The sequence below is a fragment of the Mobula birostris genome, chromosome 1 (assembly GCF_030028105.1).
Source record: "Mobula birostris isolate sMobBir1 chromosome 1, sMobBir1.hap1, whole genome shotgun sequence".
Lineage (NCBI taxonomy): Eukaryota > Metazoa > Chordata > Chondrichthyes > Myliobatiformes > Myliobatidae > Mobula > Mobula birostris.
The window spans coordinates 19392178-19416348 of NC_092370.1; the positions used below are offsets into that span (position 1 = coordinate 19392178).

Sequence of the window (24171 nt, forward strand, 5' to 3'; positions counted from 1 at the left end):
AACCCCTGATCTAGACAGAAGGGGATGAATTCCCCATTCTGACCTGTTACCTCTTCTCACCTGTCCTCTCCTCCTTCCCTTTCTCCTATGGTCCACTCTCCTCTCCTATCAGATTCCTTCTTCTCCAGCCCTTGACCTTACCCACCCACCTATCTTCATCTATCTCCTTCCAGCTAGACTCTTTTCCCTCCGCGCACTGCTTTATTCTGACATCTTCGCCTTTCCTTCTCAGTCCTAAAGAAGGGTCTCGGCCCAGAACATTGACTATCAGGTCAAGTCAAGTCAAATCACTTTTTATTGTCATTTCAACCATAACTGCTGGTACAGAACATAGTAAAAATGAGACAACGTTTTCCAGGACCATGGTGCTACATGAAACAATACAAAAACTACACTGAACTATGTAAGAAAAAAACACAAAAACTACACTAGACTGCAGACCTATCCAGGACTGCATAAAGTGCACAAAACAGTGCAGGCACTACAATAAATAATAATAAATAATAAACAAGACAGTAGTCACAGTAGATGGTATAGTAGGTTGTTGTCAGTCCAGGCTCTGGGTATTGAGGAGTCTGATGGCTTGGGGGAAGAAACTGTTACATAGTCTGGTCGTGAGAGCCTGAATGCTTTGGTGCCTTTTTCCAGATGGCAGGAGGGAGAAGAGTTCGTATGAGGGGTGCGTGGGGTCCTTCACAATGCTGTTTGCTTTGCGGATGCAGCGTGTAGTGTAGATGTCTGTGATGGCGGGAAGAGAGACCCTGATGATCTTCTCAACTGACCTCACTATCCGCCGCATGGTCTTGTGATCCGAGATGGTACAATTTCCGAACCAGGCAGTGATGCAGCTGCTCAGGATGCTCTCAATACAACCTCTGTAGAATGTGGTGAGGATGGGGGTGGTGGAAATGGACTTTTCTCAGCCTTCACAAAAAGTAAAGAGGCTGCTGGGCTTTCTTTGCTATGGAGCTGGTGTTGAGGGAACAAGTGAGATTCTCCGCCAGGTGAACACCAAGAAATTTGGTGCTCTTAACGACCTCTATTTATCTAGTTATTTCCATAGATGCTACCTGACCTGCTGAGTTCCTCCAGCATTTTGTGTGCTGCTGAATTCTGTTGCTGTGTTCCCATCCCACGAAGGGCTGAAATAGTAGTTAGAAAGAAATAGTGCTTAACAGAAAAAGTTATAAGCACCTGAAGAATTATTCAGCGAAGCAGATCTATTTTATTTACAAAAGACCTGAAGTCTTGTTAGTGAGTGCCATTAACATATTCCACCATGGAATGGCCTGTATAGTCATCTGGTTTCAAGTGAATGCCCAATTCTAGCTGCTGTTAGTTCTGAGAAAGCGAGCTAATCTCAGGGCAAAGATGAATTACTTCCAGTCTGATTTTGTAGTCGTTGGTGTATCCCATGTAGTACCTACTCACTTCTACAAGAGAGTAATTTTGGCGGCAGCTATGAAATCAGGGTCAGAAAGATTCACTGATTTTTGCCTCACCTAACAACACCTGATTATCAACCCAGCTCATAATTAGTGTTGGAGTTGGTTGTTATTTTATATTTTTAGAGGATATTGGTTGAATTAATGCAAGACTAAAATCATAGTTTTTTTTTCCCTCACATTATTTGTATTTTTAATCATTTGTATTTTTAACAAGCTCAAACATGAGAAAATCTGCAGATGCTGGAAATCTGTGCAACACACACAAAATGCTGGAGGAACCAGACCAGGCAGCATCTATGGAAGAGGGTACAGTTGACGTTTTGGGTCAAAACCCATTGGCAGTCCTGATTTTGGCAGTCCAGGGTTACAGCCTAAAACATCGACTCTACCCTTTTCCATAGATGCCGCCTGGCCTGCTGAGTTCCTCCAGCATTTTGTGTGTTTTAAACAAACTCATGTATTTTTCACAGTATGTGGTGGTTCATCCCCACTTACCAGCAGAAGCCAGTATAGCAGTTACTGGAGCACATAACCCATGTGCTATGATTGTGCAACTGTTGATTTATTGTCAGTCGGTTTATTTACAGTTGGTTTATTGTCTGTTTTACACTGTAGTGCAAGGTCAGTTCTGCAGCTGTTGAGATGAGTAAGTACAAGCTTTGGTTTACTTCAAGTTCAGGAACACCGAACGGTTAACTTGCAGGTTATGTCAGTGGTAAGAAAGGCAAATGCAATGTTAGCATTCATTTCAAGAGGACCAGAATATAAATGCAAGGGTGTAACGCTGAGACTTGATAAGGCATTGGTCAGACCGCACTTGGAGTATTGTGAGCAGCTTTGGCCCCCTTATCCAAAGAAGGATGAGGTGTCATTGGGCATTGGAGGGACTCCAGAGGAAATTCACAGGAATGATCTTGGGAATAAAAGAGTTCATGTGTGAGGAGCATTTGACGGCTCTAAGTATGTACTCGCTGGAGTTTCATGATTAGTAAGGGTTATGGAGAGAATACAGATGAATAGAGTTGAGAGGGATAAATAAACAGCCATGGTGGAATGGTGGAGCAGACTCAATGGCCTAATTCTGCTTCTAGGTGTTATGGTCTTCAGTTCTGCTTTCTTATAATCATAAATATCTCTACGAATTAAGTTTTAAACTCAATCCATTTGCTGCAAGGTGTAATTCACAGCTTTCTATTATTTAAAAATTGATGTAGAATCTCAATCAACACATGATATAAAGCTGACTTCATTTGGCAAAAGTGCGAGGATCTTGTTGGCAGTTACTAGTCCTTTCCAAGATGGAATGCAAAGAGGAATAATCTGACCCTTCATCATGAGGCAACAACATCTCAACTGAGCTGTGTAAAAAAATACCCATTTATCAAGATAAGTAGGTGTGTTTAATAATAACATTACTGATTGGTGAAATGAAGGTTGCTGGCCTTTGAAAAGACAGTCAGTCAGTCAGAAAAGACATAAACTGGGAAGTTTTAGAATGCTGGCAATACGGAGTAGATTGAATGGGTATCTTGGTCAGCATGGTCCAGATGGGCTGAAGGCCTGTCTGTCTGCTGTACATCTCTGAGCTCCTCATCTTACAAGTGATCAATTATTTCATTATCAGTGATGATAACTGAAGGGTCTCGAAACTGAACCATGAGTGTCAAGAAATCTCCAATTATTACAATATTTACAGCCTCCAAAGGATCCTGCATGAGACCCCCAAAATATTTTCCAATTGCTGTTGAGATCAACTTCCTTGATGGAGAACACTATTGACAAAATCAGAGAAAGAGAGTGGAATGTACGCCAAATTGTGAACTAAGAATAGGTTGAGCAAAGTAAGGAACTACTAAACTAACTACATACTTCTTCAAATTTTATTTCACCCTTAGGCACAACAATACCAGCGCTCCTCAACAGCACATCTAATAACTTGTACCTAAACTTTCAGTCAGACATCAGTATTTCGGCTGCCGGCTTTCACCTTGAGTATACAGGTAATGCAGCGATGGTCCAAGTTGGCCGTTGCAGGATCTTTTTCTGATAGTCTCATCTTTGTTTTACCTGTATGGTATTTTTTGTGCTCAATAAGGTTCTGATCCTTTTATTATATCCAATGTATTGTCTGCTCCTGAGCTATGGTTTGGTGATTTGACCTGCAAGGATTGAGGTTTTATCTCAATTTCTTCTCTTTCTGACGATATCTGCTTTCTTCCCCCGGGAAACTTTTAATTTTGGGATCTATTTTAATTTGGACTGAGGCGGGATAGCGGAGAGAGATCAAGGAGAAGTGCCCACCAGAAGTTGCATGTGAGGCCTGGGGTAGAGTATTATAATTCCTCAGCATTCTGGCTTATGTGTAACATGGGACAGCACAGTAGGGTAGTAGTTAGCACAATGCTTTACAGTACAGGTGACCAGTTTCAATTCCCGCCACTGCCTGTAAGAGGCATGTACGTTTTCCCACAGGTGCTTCAGTTTCCTCCCACAGTCCAAAGACGTAGTGGTTGGTAGGTTAATCGTCCGGTGACTAGGCAAGGGTTAAATCGGGGGGGGGCAGGGTTGCTGGGTGGCCAGGCTCCAAAGGTTGGTAGGGCCTACTCCGAGCTGTATCTCAATAAATAAATAAAAAAAATGTGACAAAGATAGATCGTGGTGCCAATGACAGCAGTTCATGACTTCAGAACTTAAAACATGCCTTCATATAGTCCAGTGTCATCTTTGATCACAAGTTTCCTTGTAACCAAAAATTGAGATTGAACTGGAATTGGACAAGAACTTCATGTACTCCATCCACCAACCCGCATACTTTTCAATCCCATCCACACTTTTTAATTTCACTCAGATGTTCTGCGTTAAAATCAAGTTTTAATAACTTTGCATGAAGACTTTTTTTAAAAATCAAAATGAACTTTATTTTTAACAAGAATTATCTACAAGAATAAACCATATAATGCTTTTTCTTTCCTATATTTCCAGTCAATATTTTCAGTACTGTTTTACCTCATTCTGTAAAACCAGTAAGACCATTGCCACACTTGTGATCCCCTCTGCTGGTGCACTACTACAATCAGACCATAAGACATCAGAGCAGAATTAGGCCATTCGTCCCATCAAGTCTGAGCTGCCATTTCATCATGGCTGATCCATTCCTCTCTCAATCCCTTTCTTCTACCTTCTCCCTGTAACCTTTCATGCCCCAACTTTTCAAGGAACTATCTACCTCTGCCTTAAATACACCCAATGACCTGGCCTCTACAGCCACCTGTGGAATGAATTCCACAGAATCACCACTCTCTGGCTAAAGAAATTTCTCCTCATATCCATTATAAATTGACGTCCCTCTGTTCTGAGATTGTGCCTTCTGGTGCTAGACTTCCCCACTGTGAGAAACATCCTCTCCACATCCACTCTATTTAGGCTTCAACTATCAATAGGTTTCATTGAGATCTCCCCCTCATTCATCTAATTTCCAGTGAGTAAAGGCTCAGAGTCATCAATCACTCCTCACCCAACCTGGCCACTCCCTCTCCATAATCATTTGACCCATGTTCTAGAGAGGCAATACTGCTTTAACCCATGACAAACCTGTTTTAAGCAAAGAAATATCAAGGTGTTTATCATTCTGCTCTCTATTCTTGTTTAAGACCAGCAGTGAAAACAAACAAATAAATCTGTTTCACCAGGTTAAAGAAAAGGTGTCTCAGTACTTGCTTCACAAAGTATCAGTTGTCAATATTCATGGCTCTTTAAACAGAACGTGTCATGTTAAGTATCAATAACTAAAATAACGTATGGTTCTGCAGCTATAGGATTGGATTCCTGCCCAGAACCACTTACTCCCAGCAATGGAGTCAAGAATGGAGACAGATATTTGGTGGGAGATGTTATATCATTTCACTGTGATCAGGGATACTCACTGCAGGTAAGAAAATGGTATCATATCTGATATATTATTACTTGCTTTACAAAGCTTCAGAGAGTTGGCATAGGCCATTCAATTCAGGGAGAATGTAGATAATGTATAATGTTCGTCATATTGTAAAGACTTAAAGAGGTATAGAATAACGTTAGAAAAGAATTGCTGTCATATCCCTGCTTAAATTTTATTCAGCATTGTATTAATTGCCCTGATTTTGATATTTTTGTGAATGTCTTGTTGAAAACTGGGCGGATCCTGTCATGTCAATAGGGATTCTGTTTTCTCATGAGACATGGATGTCACTCAAAGTGCCAATGTTTATTGGCCATCCATGAGTATTCTTAAATGGTGAGAGGAGCCACTTCTGAAAGCATCACAGGTCTGTTTTTTGATCCTGTTGAGGTACTTGTTCAACGATTTTCAAAATTCCATCATGGCCGATTTAGTATCCTTCTCAACCCCATGTTCTCACCTTCTCCCCATAACCTTTGATGTCCTGATTAATCAAGAACCTGTCAACCTCTGCTTAAATATACCCAATGACTTGGCCTCTGCAGCCATCTGTGGCAATAAATTCCAAAGATTTACCACCCTCTAGCTAAAGAAATTCCTCGTCACCTCTCTTCTAAAGGGGTCTCCTTCTATTTTGAGGCTATATCCTCTGGTCCTAGGTTTCCCCACTTTTTGAAGCATCACCTGTAGGCCTTTCAATATCTGATAGGTTTTATCGAGATCCTTCTTCATTTTTCTATACTCCAGTGAACATAGGCCCAGGGCCATCAAAGGCACCTCATACGTTAACCCTTTCGTTACCGGACTAATAATCATGAACTTTTTCTGGACCCTCTCCAATGCCAGCATATCTTTTCTTAGATAAGGGGCCCAAAACTGCTCAAATACTGGAAGTGTGGTCTGACCAATGCATTATAAAACCTCAGCATTACTTTTTTGCTTTTCTAGTGTAATTCTCTCAAAATGAATGCTGACATTACATTTGTCTTCATTATAACTGACCCACCCTGCAAGTTAACCTTGAGAGAATCTTAACAGTTTGTGAAAATCCTGTTTCAATATTGAGAGGCCAAATTTGTTAATGGCAGGGCCCTCCAGGAGACTGCATATCTCAGCTGCTGCTCAGACATCCTAACATGGGTGACTTGTTAGCAAAGTGGTAGATGTCACTTGAGAAGGGGAAGAAGGGATAGCATACTGAGTGAGCTGTGGGCTATCTCTTCAGTACAGATCAGCTGCATCCTTCACCATGGAGATAATCACACCACTAAGGATTTACAGAATATTGATGAAAAAATATTCATATTGTTTCAAGCCAGGGTAGTGCGTAACTGCAAGTAGATTGAAGATGATGTCATTTCAATGCACCTGAGGCCATCGTACCTCGAGGTTGAGATCACAATTTTCAGAAGGCTATTGAAAAAATCTTGACAAATTGCCACAGCGGAATCTGAAGCTGTATAAACTGTAGTCATATCGAGTGCACTGAATGTTAAAAATTATAGGTGAGTTACTTTGTCGTGCATCAATTTAGGATCCTTGAGCATGGCTAGAACTATAGTCATCCATCCAAATGGAACCTTAAGTCCTGGCTTCCGGTCTTGTTGATACTGCCTTTGGGAAGTCAGGACTTCAGTCATTCACTGAAAGGTATCATTTCCTGAAGCTGTTGATTTATGAGGGCAGTCCAGTTAATTTTCTGTTCAGTGGTGATCCCCAGGATGTGACCATTCAACTCTTAGGAAGACGCACAATTTGAAAGTGGTCACTTCAAAACATTCTGAGGTTGAATGTCAACTTCCCAATATATTATTTAACTCATTGTGCCCTTTTTCAGACCTGGCCTTCAAATTCATCACCTGTCTTCCTCAGCAGTGTTTTCTGACATGTTGTTTTGTTCTAGTCTGACTTGTCCTCAAAACCAGGGGTCCCAACCTGGGATCTACAAAACCCCATACCTCATGGTATTGATCCATGGCATAAAAACGATTGGGAACCCCTCCTTTAAACCCCACTCCAGATCATATTGACCTTTTCTAGACTTGGTGTTGGTGCTTGGGATGGACAGAAAATGTGACAGTATACATTTTAGTATTTTATCCTTCTTAGCTAGGTTTACTATCTGTGAAGAACCTGGAGCAACATAAGTCAGCTGACAGGATCTCTGTTAACAATGGCAGACACCTGCATTTTATCGTCGAACTGTTTGAGGTTTATGAAAGAACGACACCACATTAAACCTTGCAACCTCACAATCATCAACATAATGACTTTGTTTAAACAATCATCCCTGGGGTTTAGGCATATTCTAGCACCTGAATGTTCACCACTGGAAGTTCATATGTCTCTAGTTATAAACACAAGAGATTCTGCAGATGCTGGAAATCCAGAGCAAAACACAAAATGCTGGAGGAGCTCTTCAGATCACACAGTATCTATGGAAACGAATAAACAGTTGACATTTCCGGCTGATCCCCTTCATCAGGACTGGACAGGAAGGTGGGGGATAAAGTCAGAATGAGAAGGTGGAGGGGAGAGGGAGGAGGACAAGCTAAAAGGCGAAGCCAGATTGGGTAGTGGGGGTGAAGTAAGAAGCTGGGAGATAATAGGTGGAAAAGGTAAAGCGCTGGAGAAGAAGGAATCTGATAGGAAAGGAGAAGTTTTGTGTCATTTGGACTGGCAGGAAGCCGAGCTGGACAGTTAGCATTTGGAAACCTCTGGACTTGCATCTAGGCACTTGCAGGCTGCCCCCAACACAACCTTAGGTGTGTTGTTTGTTAACACTAATGGCACAATTTCACAGTACGTTTCGGTGTATGTGTAATAATTAAGTATGAATATGAACCTGAATCTAACATTGTGTAGCAGTCACATCATCCCGAGGCCAGTCATGTAGAAATTATTTAGTCCAGGAATAATGATGAGAACCTGATGTGCAGGTTCCCTTCACTTACCCAATTTCTCTTTGACCCCCATACCCTCCTGCATTCACCCCATGTAAAGATTACGGCCAGTGAACTTGAATTACCACACAGAAAATCCAACTTGTTGATTTGAATGTCCCAGCCAGCTTCCTTGAAGTTGAATGTAGCTGATTCCGATGAATGACGGAAATCTCTCTTCCCTGACAACAGCTTGATGATTTCAGGCTACTTGAGCCACTAGTCTCACGGCCCTTATCACCAGTGATTTCTGGTCGCCCAGAATTTAGCATCCTAATCCAGAATCTGCATCTCACCATCACCATCACCATCACCATCACCTTCCATGCTCACACTCCACTCTAGTTAACCCTCTCACCAAACTTGCAGATTTTCCGCTATCTTTGCTGTCTTTGACATTGCAAGTCATTGATCTATCAGCCATTTTCATTAAACAAAAATACACAAATGTTAAATTCCAGTGCAGTGTGTTAATTTTATTCACGGCAATGCTTTCTGATAACAATAGAGCCCTTCATTGTCCTGACTCTGTCCTGGTTATCCCTCCATTTACTTGTTCTTAAAGTATGCTTGTCTTTGCTTGCAAGGCAGTGTCACAGCAAGTTTATTTATTAAAATAAAAGAGGTTTTTTAAAATCTTTTTTTTTCAGGGGCATTCACATATAACATGTATGCCAGGACCAGTCCGAAGATGGAATTACCCTATTCCAATGTGTATAGGTATGTGGGTTTGCATTTTGTGAAGCAATTAATCAGATTGATTTTAATGCATTATTGTCTCCTGACCTTTCTCTCCCTCTTACACACAAGTACCTTTTAGTTGAAGGTAAATTTTAGTTGAAGTAAAAACCATGTTGTTTCTGTGACAGATCATTATGCCCGTTGATTGAAGTAGGAGAGGTGTTGTTGATTCAAAATTAATACATTTAAATTGAAAATGCAGTGCTCTCTTTGCAAGCTGGTGTTCGGGATGTGTGTTCATATTTCCTGTCCAAAATGTTAGACATAGTGTGAAACATCCATCTTTCCTTATCAAATGAGTCTGCAAGTTCCATGCTTTATAGTACCAGTGACTTAGGTTCATTTCCCGCCACTGTCTGTAAGGAGTTTGTACGTTCTAGCCCGTGTGGATTTTCTCTGGGTGTTCCGGTTTCCTCCTAAAAGTCCAAAGGCATACCAGTTGGTAGGTTGATTGGTCATTGTAAATTGTCCTGTGATTAGTCTAGGGTTAAATGGGGATTACTGGGTGGTACCGCTGAAAGGGCTTATTCTATCTCAATAAATAAAGGAATATCTGTGCAGGTATCTACACTAGATTACAATGTATTAATAGTATAGCAGCATCCTTTATGGACCAAAGTCCACACTGGAGTTAGTTTTTCTTTCACTCATTCCTCCTTCCATCCTATTTCTCTCACCAAGGCCCCTCTAATGGATGATGGTTCAACGTTCCCTCTGCTTTTCTTTTACAGCTGTGAGGACCAACCATTGCTTTCAGCACAGAAAACTTTTACATGGCCTGAAAACTGCGCATCTCTTTAAGTGTTTTTTTTTGTAATGTGTATTCTATGAATATTTAGAATGAGAACTGAAAAATCATGTACATTTAAAATTTATTAATTGAAGGGTTATAATGAAATACAGTACAACAAGGAAAATTTTACACATTTTGTAAGCCTTTTCTAACTGTGTCCAATTTCAACTGGGCAGTAACAAAGGCTATATGCACAGGAGCATTATAGTTAAGGTGTAACTTAGAAAGAAGAGTGGTTGTCACCCCAGTAAGTAGTGCTTTGTTCCAGCCATAGTTTACAGAGTCAAGACTGAATTAGCAATCAGAGATTTGGGGCGGCACAGTAGTGCAGTGGTTTGTAGTGTTGTGTACCGGGACTGTGTTGTGTGTGTGTGTCCTGTCACTGCCTGTAAGGAGTTTGTATGTTCTCCCTGTGACCATGTGCATTTCCTCCCAACGTCCAAAGATGTATTGGTTGATAGGTAAATGATAAGCTAGGGTTAAATTTGGGGTTGCTGGGTGACGCAGCAAGAAGGGTTGGAAGGGCCTATTCTGCACTGTATCTCAATAAAAGAAAAATTAAAATTAATAAAATAAAGGGTGGCTAAGATGCTTAATGATGTAACTTTACTTTGACTTCTTTTCATCTGAAACTTATCAGAAGTTTCCATTGTTTAAGTAGCAAAAGGTTTATAATTATTCACTTAGAGATGGTTACTTTGTATTGAATGCAGGTGCTTTATTTATGAACATGCAAACTTATTTAAATCCCTAAGTGCTGCATTATTTCTATAGTACTAGGGGTGATTGATAAGTTTGTGGCCTAAGGTACAAGGAGTCAATTTCAGAAAGCCTAGCACACTTATTTTTCAACATAGTCCCCTCCTACATTTACACACTTAGTCCAGCGGTCGTGGAGCATACAGATCTTGGACCTCCAGAAAGTGTCCACAGCAGGGGTGATTGATAAGTTTGTGGCCTAATGTAGAAGGAGATCGGTTATTAACTTCAAACTTTTTGCATAATCACTTAAAGAGTTGAACTACACGTGCATGTAACGAGAGCTGTATAACTCATCTTCCTCTACCTTAGGCCACAAACTTATCAATCACCCCTGCTGTGGACACTTTCTGGAGGTCCAAGATCTGTATGCTCCACGACCGCTGGACTAAATGTGTAAATGTAGGAGGGGACTATATGGAAAAAATATATGTGCTAGGTTTTCTAAAATTGACTCCTTCTACCTAGGCTATGAACTCATCAATCAACCTTCCTATATTGCTCTATTTGTAATTATATTTAGATGTGTACACATCTGTATCTGTATACATGGTATAATTGCTATATCTGGTATACAGATACAGGTGAGTATACAAATGAATCTAAATGGACTTCAATTTGATGCATCAGATAAACTAAGTTTAAATGCAAGCAGGCTTTTTCCATTGAGGGTGGGTGGGACTACAACCAGAGTTCATGGGTCAAGAGTGAAAGGTGAAATGTTTAACGGGAACACGAGAGCCTTCTTCTTTCAGAGGGTCACGAGTGTGTGGAATGTGTTTCCAGCAGAAGTGGTGCCTTTGAGCTCAATTTTAACATTTAAGAGAAGTTTGAATAGGTACTGTATATAGATGGGAGGGGTAGGGACGGCAGTGGTCCAGATGCAGGTTAATGGGAAGAGGCAGTTTAAATGATTTGACATGGAGTAGATTGGCCAAAGAGCCTGTTTCTGTGCTGTAATTTTCTATGACACTATGACCTTTTAATTAAGATTAATCTACTCCTTTCCTCCTACATTACTTTATATTTTCCTATCATCCATGTGCCTATCTCAGAGTTTCTTAAATGTCCCTGATGTATCCACCTCTACCACCACACTTGTCAGGGCAATCTATGTACTCACCACTCTCTATGTAAATAACTTACCTCTGTCATCCCCCCTATACAGTGCCTATAAAAAGTATTCACTTCCCTTATAAGTTTTCATGTTTTATTGTTTTACAACATTTAATCACAGTGGATTTAATTTGGCTTTTTTGGAAACTGATCAACAGAAAAAGATTCTTTCATTCCAAAGTGAAATCAGATTTCTACAAAGTGATCTAAATTAGTTACAAATATAAAACACAAAATAAATGATTGCGTAAATATTCACCACCTTTAATATGACACACAAAATCATCATTGTTGTAGCCAGTTGGTTTCGGAAGTCACATAATTAGTTAAATAGTGATTGCCTGTGTGCAGTCAAGGTGTTTCAACAGATTGTAGTAAAAGTAGAACTGTATCTGGAAGGTCCAACTGCTGGTGATCAGAATCCTGGCAAAAACTACACCATCAAGAAAAGAACACTCCAAATGACTCTGTGAAAAGGTTATTGAAAAGCACAAGTCGATGGATACAAGTAGATTTCAAGTCACTGAATATCCTTTGGAGTAGTTAAGTCAATCATCAAGAAATGGAAAGAATATGACACAGCGGTAAATCTGCCTAGAGCAGGCCATCCTCAAAAACTGAGTAATTGTGCAAGAAGGGGACTAATGAGGGAGGCCACCAAGAGACCATGACAGATCTGGAGGAGTTACAAGCTTCAGTGCCTGAGATGGGAGAGCTTGCACATACAACAATTGTTGCCCGGATGATTCACCAGTTTCACCTTTATGAGAAAGTGGCAAAGAGAAAGCCACTGTTGAAAAAAATCTCACATGAAATCTCAGCTAGAGTTTGCCAGAAAGCATGCGGAAGACTCCGAAGTCAGTTGGAAGAAGGTTCTATGGTCTGATGAAAGCAAAATTGAGCCTTTTTGAACATCACAATAAACTCTGTTTGTTGTAAGCCAAGCACCACACATCATCAAAAACACACCATCCCTACCGTGAAGTACGGTGGCGGGTGCTTCACTGCAGCAGGCCCTGGAAGGCTTGTGAAGGTAAAATGAATGCAGCAAAATGCAGAGAAATCCTGGTGGAAAACCTGATGCAATCGGCAGGAGAACTGTATCTTGGGAGAAGATTTGTTTTCCAGCAAGACAACGACCCCAAGCATAAAGCCAAAGCTACACAAGAATGCCTGAAAAACAATAAAGTTGGTGTCATGGATTAGAAAAAGTCAGAGTCCAGACCTCAATCCAATTGAGAATTTGTAGCTGGACTTGAAAAGGGCAGTTCACTCAGGATCTCCATGCAGTCTGACAGAACTTGAGCCATTTTGTAAAGAAGAATGGGGAAAATTTGCGATATCCAGATGTGCAAAGCTGATAGAGACTGATGCACACAGACCCATGGCTGTAATTGTTGCCAAATGTGCATCTACTAAATACTGACTAGAAGGGGATGAACACTTGTACAATCAATTGTTTTATGTTTATAAATAATTTTGATCCCTTTGTAGAGATCTGTTTTCACTTTTAAATGAAAGAGTCTTTTTCTGTTGATCAGTGTCAATAAAAGCCAAATTAAAACAATAAGACATGAAAAATTCCAAGGGGTGAATACTTCTTATAGGTGTTCTACATTCCTCCAATCACCTTAAAATTATACTTCCTCTGTATTAGCCATTTCTGCCCTGGGAAAAAGTCTCTGGCTATCCAATTAATCTATGCCTGTGAACATGTTGTAAACCCTTATCATACGCCATTGCTTCAGAGAGAAAAGCCCTAGCTTGCTCAACCTATCCCTCTTTGAACTGTGAACTTTTGAGCTTGTGCTTGTACAGCAAGGACCGTATCACTGCCCACAATGCACTCTGAGGACTAGTAGTCTGACAAGAGTGGCAATCCACCCTCAGTTGGATCAGCTTGTAGGTACATGGCCAAGTGGTTAAGGTGTTTGTCTAGTTATCTCAAGGTCGTTAGTTCGAGCCTCAGCTGTGGCAGCATGTTTGTGCAGCTGAGCAAGGCACTTAATCACACATTGCTCTAGTCTGTGCAAGTAGTGGCGCCCCACATAGACTTCCAACCTGCGCCTTGTAAGGCATGAAAATGCCCGACACAGGCCTCTGAGTCGACGTTCCCTCCTCCCCGTAGGTACATCCCATGAAATATCCCTGAACATCAGCACAGTTGGAGTCAGAGCTTTGCTGTAAAGCCTTTGTGTGATCTTTATCAATTTTAATATCCCTGGCAATCAGAGATGTTTAAAATCTATTGAAATTGAAGTAGGCAAGTAAAAGAAAAAATAAAATGTTATTCAAAGACCATGAGAGATAGGAGCAGAATTAGGCCAATCAGACCATCAAGTCTACTCCGCCATTTCACCATGGCTGATTTATTGTCCATTCAACCTCATTCTCCTGCTTTGTCCCATAGCTTTCACACTCCTTTGATTCTTTCACAATCAAGAACCTGTCAATTTCTGCTTTGAATATATCAAATGACTTGGCCTCCACAGCTATCTGTGACAATGAATTGCACAGATTCACCACCCTTTGGCTGAAGAAATTCCTCCTCCTCTCTGATCGAAAGGGACGTCCTTCTATTCTGAGGTTGTGTCCTCTGGTCCTAGACTGACCCACTATAGGACACATCCTCTCCACGTCCACTATATCCAGGCCTTTCAAATGAATCACATTTGTAAATAGTTTAGGTTAACTGATTAATTTATGCAATATAATGAAAGAAGCAACTGATTTTGTTTCTCTCATTGCTTCCTAATCATCATACATACGGTATTGTGCAAAAGGCTTGGGCGTATACTGTATATATAGCTAGGTTGCCTCAGACTTCAGCACAGTACTGCAGTAATTTTATGTATTATGGTCTAATAATACATGCTCTGTACTGCTACTGCTGCAAAAGTAAAATCATGACATATGTGAGTGACGATACACCTGATTCTGATATGGGTCTCTGCTGTGGACTGAGAGTGGGAAGGAGACGGGGAGAGGGGAATCATGGTGTGGAAAAGGGGAAGGCAGAGGGGAGGGAACAGGAAGCACCAGAGAGGCCTTCTGTAATGATCCAATTGTTTGGAATCACATGACCCCACCTGCAGTGCTCTACCCTCGTCATCTCTAACAATCCTGCCAGATTTACAAACTCACTCTCTGCTCCCTGTTGACAAATATAATACTGTGCAAACATCTTTGGCACCCTAGCTACAAATATATGTGCCTAAGAGTTTTGCAGAGTACTGCACAATTCTTATTAAAATTACACTGGGATCTTGGATCCTGAGCTACTTCCGGCCTGGCACTGGCTTTAGTTTTCTGGAGAGTCAAGAGGGAGCGAATCCATCAGTTATTCCCAGACTTAGCATATTACTGTTTGTTTGGAAGATTGTGAGTTAAATCATACACATAGCTGAACACCACCACCATTTGGCCCACTATTAAAATGACAAAACATGTCCACCAAAAAATTTAAATTTTCCCTGCAAGCAGGTTTCTGTGAGTGGGCAAGGTTGTGATGGTGTTGAAGATTTCTTTGCTTCATTGTTTACAACTTTTTCTTGTTGTGATGTGATATGAAGTGACTTCAGTTAATAATTTCTGACACCTTATTGTGAAATTACCAGGAGGTCCACTAGACACTAAGAGATAGGAGCAGAATATGGGCCGTTCAGCCCATCAAGTCTGTTCTGCCATTTCATCATGACTGATCTATTTTCCCTCTCAACCCCATTCCACTGCTTTCACCCTGTAACCTTTCATGCCCTGTCTAATCAAGAATCTATCAACCTCCACTTTAAGTACACCCAATGACCTGGCCTTCAAAGCTGCCTGTGGCAACAATGCTACAGATTCATCACCCCTTGGCTAAACAAATTGCTCCTTATCTCCATTCTAAATGGAGACGAAAGGGGCAGACTATTATTTAGGTGGGGAGAGAATTCAAGATGCAGAGATGCAAAGGGACTTAGGAGTCCTTGTGCAGGATACCCTAAAGGTTAATCTCCAGGTTGAGTCAGTGGTGAAGAAGGCAAATGCAATGTTGTCATTCATTTCTAGAGGTAAAGAGTATAAGAGCAGGGATGTGATGTTGAGGCTCTATAAGAGACGGCGCTTGGAGTATTATGTGCAGTTTTGGGCTCCTTATTTTAGAAAGGGTATACTGACATTGGAGAGGGTTCAGAGAAGATTCATGAGAATGATTCCAGGAATGAAAGGGTTACCATTTGAAGGGCATCTGGCAGCTCTTGGGCTGTATTCCCTGGAGTTCAGGAGAATGAAGGGGATCTCATAGAAACTTTCCAAATGTTAAAAGGCCTGAATGGATTAGATATGGCAAGGTTATTTCCCATGGTAGGGGAGTCCAGGACAACAGGGCATGACTTCAGGATTGAAGGACGTCCATTTGGAACAGAGATGCAGAGAAATTAATTTAATCAGAGGGTGGTAAATCTGTGGAAGTTTTGCCACGAGCAGCTGTGTCATTGGGTGCATTTAAGGCAAAGATAGATAGGTTCTTGATTAGCCAGGGCATCAAAGGGTATGGGGAGAAGGCAGGGGAGAGGGGATCAGCCCATGGCTAAATGGCGGAGTAGACTCGATGGACCAGACGGCCTACCTCTACTCCTATAACGTACGGTTTTATGGTCTTATGGTCTAAAGGATGTCCTTCTATTCTGAAGCTGTGTCCTCCAGACCAAGACCCTCCCACTATAGGAAACATCCTCTACACATTCACTCTATCTATGCCTTTCAACATTTGGTAGGTTTCAATGAGATTCCCACCTCATTCTTCAAAATTCCAGCAAGTAGAGGCCCAGAGCCAACACATGCTCCCCATATAAGAACCCTTTAATTCCAAGAATCCTTCTCATGAGCCTCCTCTGAGCCCTCTCTAATAAGAGCACATTGTTTCTCAGATAAGGGGCCCAAAACTGCTCACTATATTCTAAGTGAGGCCTCATAAAGCCCTAGCATTACATCCTTGCTTTTATATTCTAGTCGTCTTGAAATGGATGCTAATATTTCATTTGCCTTCCTCATCTGCAAGTTAACTTTTAGGGCAGAGGTTCCCAACCTTTTTCATGCCATGGGCCCTAGGTTGGAAACCCCTGCTTTAGGAAATCCTGCATGAGGACTCCCAAGTCACTTTGTACCTGACGACTCCCAAAGTCCTGGAGATGATGATTCGTTTTATGAAGAAAAAAACTCAATTCACCTTCAGAGTTATTATAGACTCCAGAGGGATAATCAACACATTGAATAATGCGCTGATTATTTTTCTTTCAAAAAAAATCTCATCTCTTCAGTCTTCATGTAATCAATGAATTTATATGCGGGTTCTTATTCTAATGGAATGTAGTGCCAGGAATACAATGAATCACTGACAGACTTATCGACCTGTGCATCTTGCTTATTAAGTTCGCCAGCTGTTCTGTGTGTGTGTTGAGATGTCATTCCTACTTTCCATATTTATGTACACAACATCCTTTCTCTTTCTTAAAAGGAAACAGTATTTAATAGTTCTGCAGGTTTTCTAAACCTTTGATCTTCTTAAAGGAGTGAAGGCCATTGTTGTTTCCTTCTTGATTCAGTTCAGCAGAACCCTCTCGTCTTTATTCTACAACCTCTGACTAATTAATATCTGGTATACATTCATGATCACAAAACCCTTCAACGTTTAACTGTACATGACTGATAGGGATGAAATATTTTCAGTGTTCTCTTATAACGATGTCTCCCGTTTTCCAAAGAGATACCTTTGCATTATATCCTGTCAAATATACTCATTTCTGAATGCCAAATCTTGTTAACATACAAACTCTGCTGAAAAATTTAAAGCAATTTACTTTCAATTTTGCTTCTTTTTTACTTACTTCTTTCACTGACCTCTCAAGACTTAGCTAAGCAATGTTGAATTGCGTCTTAAATCGCTTTGAGCAGGGGTATAACCCATTATGAAATATTGTGTTTTGAAGGGCCCTGATAAAGGGTCTCGGCCCAAAACATCGGCTGTTTATTCTTTTCCACAGATACTGCCTTGCCTGCTGAGTTCCTCCAGCATGTTGTGTATGCATCGCTTTGTATTTCCAGCATCTGCAGATTTTCTTTTGTTTGTGACCTTGAGCACCCACTGCTACTTAATTCCATAGAAACCACAGAAAAACTACAGCACAGAAACAGGCTTTTTGGCCCTTCTTGGCTGTGCCAAGAAGATTCCTTCAGAGATTCTGAATAATCTCACTGATTGTGGTTCACAAGATAGATAGATAAACTTTATTAATCCCGAGGGAAATTTGGTTTTGTCACAGCCGCACCAACCAAGAATAGAGCTTAAGTATAGCAATACAAATAAACCCCAAAAGTCAAACAACAAAATGCAAAACTATGCCAGATGGAAAATAAGTCCAGGACCAGTCTATTGGCTCAGGGTGTCCGATCCTCCATGGGAGGAACTGCACGTTCGATGGCCACAGGCAGGAATGACCTCCCGTGCCGCTAAGTGTTTTATTACTGTGGAATGTGGCCGAAGTCCAACAGTAAATAGTTCAATATCCAGTCTGCAAACACGTTCCTCGATTGTAATATACCCCGATTGCACCATCCGTTGTTAACCAGATCAGTAAGCACCCAACTCCTTTACGCTTACCGCTCTCGGTGCACTTCCGGTCAGGCGGAATGGTATTACCACCGAACTCCTCTTCTCCAAAAGTCTCTGTTGTCTCGACCCGGTCCTCTTTCCTCAGCTTTGTAATCCCCTCTGTGTGTTTTCAACCGGTTTTCAGCAGGGGTGTCCACTGCTCTGTTCGCTAAGCCGGCCGGTCTTTGCTGGTCCGTGGAATACACAATGCGACCTTGCTTCTGTCCCGCGTGTCAGGATGTAACCATTTCCAGCGCTAAAGAAAACCCAAATAAAACTCTCTCTACCAGCATATTAGAGAGGGTGCAGCTTCGACGTGTTACCGTGAGAAAAAAAATACAAAAAATAACGTAAATTAAAAGTAAGAAGAAGAAAGTAAAAGAATAGATCGGAATGGCTGTACCAGGCTGCATGCACGACCGCATGATCACAATCAAACAGGTTAAATGTCACTGGCGTATGTTGTGAGATTTGGTGTTTTTGCAGCTGCAGTACATTGGAATACTATATATATAGTTAAATTAAATAAGTAGTGATGCAGTGTTGATGGGTTCAATGTCCATTCAGAAATCGGATGGCAGAGGGGAAGAAACTGTTACTGAATAACTGAGTGTGTGCCTTCAGGCTTCTGTACCTCTTTCCTGATGATAAAAATGAGAAGGGGGCATGTCCTGGGTTATGGGCGCTCTTAATAATGGAAACACAAAGAAATCTGCAGATGATGGAATTTCAAGCAACTCACATAAAAATTGCTGGTGAACGCAGCAGGCCAGGCAACATCTATAGGAAGAGGTACAGTCGACGTTTCGGGCCGAGACCCTTTGTCAGGACTAACTGTCAGGTGTCCTAATGAAGGGTCTCGGCCCGAAACATCGACTGTACCTCTTTCTATAGATGCTGCCTGGCCTGCTTAATAATGGATGTGGCCTTTTTTGAGGCATCGCTGCTTGAAGACGTCCTACCTGCTTGTGAAGCTAGTGCTGACCAAGCTAACAACTTTCAGCAGCTTACTTTGATCCTGTGTAGTCGCCACCTCACCCTCCATACCAGATAGTGATGCAGCCAATTAGAATGCGTTCCACATTACATTTGTAGAAATTTGAGAGTGTCTTTGGTGACAAACTTGATTGTATTCACAAAGGCTTTAAATAGAACCAGCCTGAATCTGAGCATGAGGAATTCTGCAGATGTTGGAAATTCAAGCAACACACATCAAAGTTGCTGCTGGATGCAGCAGGGCAGGCAGCGTCTCTAGGAAGAGGTGCAGTCGACGTTTCGGGCTGAGACCCTTCGTCAGGACTAACTGAAGGACTAGCTCTTCCTAGAGATGCTGCCCGGCCTGCTGTGTTCACCAGCAACTTCGATGAATCTGAGCACCATTTATCTTCTTATGATCTCAGTCCTACTAAAAATTGATATTGTTACGCTTTGATGCCTAACTAGTTTAAGAGCTGAAACAACAGGAATTCTGTAGATGCTGGAAATTCAAGCAACACACATGCAAGTTGCTGGTGAACGCAGCAGGCCAGGCAGCATCTCTAGAAGAGGTGCAGTCGACGTTTCAGGCCGAGTCCTGACGAAGGATTCACCAGCAACTTGTATGTATGTTGTTAGTTTAAGAGCTGCACTCTGTAGCTCAGTAATCTAATCACCATGCCTTAATGTGTTTATTTACACTCATTGAGAGACCATTCTAATTCTAATGCAACACTGAATCTGCATAGCCTCACTCTTCTCTACAAGAATTGTGTCAATGTTTGCTGAAGTATACACCTGGGAGACTCTTACTCCCACATTATCTGCTGAGCTTTTGGCTGGTATTCTCTTCACACTTCAAACAGATTTGGTTAGCTGTCACTGTACCTAGTAACGTTGCTGGTGTCCCCAGTTGGTCCGTGGTTACCAGTCAGCTGGCAGACAAGTCTTCTTGCTTGGTCTGAAGTCTGCATTTTCTCTTCACATGTTATTTTCAGACTCACCACAGAGTGAATATTTATTTTCTCAAAAAGTAGGAAAAGAATGAATAATTAAGAGAGATGGGAAACACCTAAAATGCACACACAGCTGGTTTATTTCATCTCTCTATATGTGTGCTTGCATTATATGCATTGTTCTGTCTAAGCTGCGCAGTAACTGAAACACTCCTGCATAGAGTCTTTGTTGCCTCAAAGCTAGAATATTCCTCGTATAATGATAATAAATCTATGTTAATATAACTGTGAAGTTGCCTGTAATTAATTATGTATTTTCTATGTAATAACCATACCACACCTTTACTTTGAAACATTTTACAGCTTGAACTTACTTACGATGTCAGTTACACCACTGTTACAAATTGTAACAATAAATGCAGAATGGAAGCTGGTAACTCATTGATAATAAACCGCCAGCCCACTGAACACCAACTCCCATCTACAGAAAGGAACATTTAAAGTTCCAAACAGTTTTCAGGCCATGTATAAATTTCCTACTCAGAGCAATGTTTGGTCTGTAGAGCTGTAAAACAAAATTGCAGGGTACATTGATTATATATTTGCACCACATTGTCTTACAACCATTTTATTTAAACCAATGTACTTCATCAATGATGCTTTTCTGGCTAGATTAACAAAGTCATTTATAATAATCTGTGATTTGCAGTATTGTTCTCTCAGTCTGTGTTCTGGTCTTCAAATGTAATAAATCGTCATTGAAAGCTGGTGTTCAGTGCTCAGCTTTTTAGCTACTGAAACCAATAATTAGTTGTACATGAAAACATATAAATGTTAAGAGTATATCAGCATTGTATCATGCTGCTTCAAACTGCCGACTTCTTTCAAGCATTTCTTTCTGAATATACCTACAGATCAGAACCAGAACCCTTTATTATCGCCAAGTATGTGGACACATACAGGGAATTTGATGCCAGTTTCCCTGAGCTCTCGCTGTACAGAATCAAAAAGCAAACAAAACAATAGTTCAAATAATTGTGAGCTATGTACAATGAGGTATACCTGTGTATGTACAGGTGGACTTGGTTTTTAGTAGACTAAAATTCAAGTGTTCATAAGACTGATGGCATAGGGAAAGAAACTGTTCTTGTACCTATTTGTCCTGACATACAGTGATCTAAAGCGCGTACCAGAAGGAAGGATAGTTTTCCATAATAACTAAGCTTTTTGATGTCAGGGCTAAGTGGTTCATAAGCTTCTTAAGCATCATCGGATAATAATTATTATAACTGCATTGTTATATTTGTTTAATAAAAATTAAAATATTATTTTTACTATCATAGTATTATAAAAATGTTTAATATTTTATTGTTAATATGATAAAAATCCCAGGGTTTAAATTTTGTCCAATGTTTTATAGCTCAAATTATAAATTCCCAGGAAAAGATACCTCCTAAAATTTGAACTGTGGGAGATACAACCTTATTACTGCAGGAAGGTGAAGTCTCAGATGTGTCGGACATAATAGAACCACAAGACTATAAAACATTGGAGTAGAGTTAGGCCGTTCAGTCTATGGAGTCTGCTCCTCCATGCCATCATGTCTGATTTATTATCCCTCTCAACCCCATTCCCCTGACTTCTCCCTGTAACCTTTGACACTGTCACTAATCAAGAGCTTATCACCCACCCGCTGGCTAAAAAAATTTCTTCGCATCTCTGTTCTGAATGGGCGCCCTTCAATCCTTAAGTCATGCCCTCTCGTACTAGACTCCCCCACCATGGAAAACAATTTTATATTCTGGTCTTCTCAAAATGAATATTAACATTGCATTTGCTTTCCTTACTACCAACTCAACTTGCAAGTTAACTTTTCGGGAATCCTGCACAAGGACTCCCAAGTCCTTTTGCACCTCTGATTAATGATTTTACTTTTTCCTGTTTGGAAAATAGTCTATTCCTTTATTCCTTCAACCAAAGTGCATGACCATACACTTCCCTGCACTATATTCCATCTGCCACTACTTTACCGATTCTCCTAATTTGTGGAAGTTCTTCCGCAGACACCTTGCTTCTGGAAAGTTCAACAACCAGGTTGCTTGAGTGCTACTGAGGGTGCACTCAAGGTGATCATACTCATATTTTTGGGGATGCAGATTTGCCTCTTAGTATTTGGAAGAAAATGTAAACCTTGTTGCTTTATTTTGAGATTAATTAGATCATTTAAATTAAAATCTGGTAGAACCTCCCAGTGGCTCTGCTGTCTACTTAGATCTCACCCTAAGTTAAGCCTTCTTCAAAGCTCGAAGTACATTTATTATCAAATTATGTTGACTATTTATAATCTAGAGATTCGTCTCCTTACAGGCATCCACGAAATAAAGAAATCCAAAAGAACCCATTAAAAGAAAATCAAAAAACAAACATAAAAAAAACTAAATTGTGAAAATAATAAAAGCAAGCAAATATGATGGCAGAATATAGTATTAATGGTCAGACTCTTGACAGTGTGGAGGATCGGAGAGATCTTGGGGTCTGAGTCCATAGCAGCTGCACAGGTGACTCTGTGGTTAAGAAGGCATAAGCTGTATTGTCCTTCATCAATCGTAGAATTGAAATTAGGAGCCGACAGTTAATGTTGCAGCTAAAAAAGACCCTGGTCAGACCCCACTTGGAGTATTGTGCTCAGTTTTGGTCACCTCACTACAGGAAGGATGTGGAAACCATGGAAAATGGGTAGAGGAGATGTACAAGGATGTTGCCTGGATTGAAGAGCAGGCCTTATGAAAACAGATTGAGTGAACTCAGCCTTTTCTCCTTGGAGGGACGGAGGATGAGAGGTGACGTGATATAGGTGTATAAGATGATGAGAGACATTGATCATGTGGATGGTCAGAGACTTTTTCCCAGGGCTGAAATGGCTGCCACAAGAGGGCACAGTTTTAAGGTGCTGGGAAGCAGGTACAGAGGAGATGTCAGGGGTAGGATTTTTACGCAGAGAGTGCTGAGTGCGTGGAATGGGCTGCCGGCGACGGTGGTGGAGGCGGATACAATAGGGTCTTTTAAGGGACTTTTGGATAGGTACATGGAGCTTAGAGACATAGAGGGCTACGGGTAACCCTAGTAATTTCTAAGGTAGGAACATGTTCGGCACAACTTTGTGGGCCGAAGGGCCTGTATTGTGCTGTAGATTTTCTATGTTTCTAAATAACATTCAGAACTGTAGTTCACAAAAGCGAGTCCACAGCCACTAAGCCAGTCATCAGTCCATTAGTTGCAGACCACAGCCTCAGTCCTGTCTAGAGTCGAGTAAACCTTGTGGAGCAATGAACTGAACTAGCCCGCCCATCGCCTCTGCCCCTGATACCCTGACCCTTTCAATCTGGCCTGGCGTATAAATCGGCCAAACCTCACTGTCAGACCTGGCTCAGGCCCTGCCACCTCCACTCTCCTCACTTCTGCCGCATCGAATCGCATCCAAGTCTGTTCCATCAGGGGCCAAGCGTTGGCTCATTCCCCGCTCTTGGATCTGGGCCCTGCCTCCTCGATTCGGCCCATACCCACCACGCTACAACTGTACTGCACCTTCAAGTCTTCAGTTCACACTGTAAAAATGCCAGGTCTTATAGGCCGTTCAAAAGCTCAGCTCCAAAAGGGAGTTGAGGCTATTGACTTTAGTGATCATTCAACAGAAAAAGTGTGATTAATACAATAATTTATAATTTTGTTTGCTTTGTTTAGTACCAACAAGTTGTCGCTGTGCTTCACCAGCACCAACTTAAACCAGCATGTTGACAGTTGGTTTCTAATGAAAAACAGATTTTTGCAATCCCTTGCAAAGATAGCAGTGGCTGAGGTTGCCTCTTAGAACAG

At 41.1% G+C, this 24171-nt stretch overlaps 1 protein-coding gene across 1 annotated transcript in view; it reads left to right on the plus strand.

Annotated features, from left to right (window-relative positions):
* csmd3b (CUB and Sushi multiple domains 3b) overlaps positions 1–24171 on the plus strand; it is a 2134893-nt gene that overhangs the window by 1884337 nt on the left and 226385 nt on the right. Inside the window, exons 37-39 of the mRNA XM_072277417.1 lie at positions 3344–3448; positions 5258–5376; positions 8978–9047. Of these exons, the coding sequence (XP_072133518.1) occupies positions 3344–3448; positions 5258–5376; positions 8978–9047 (294 nt within the window). The remainder of the gene's footprint in view (positions 1–3343; positions 3449–5257; positions 5377–8977; positions 9048–24171) is intronic.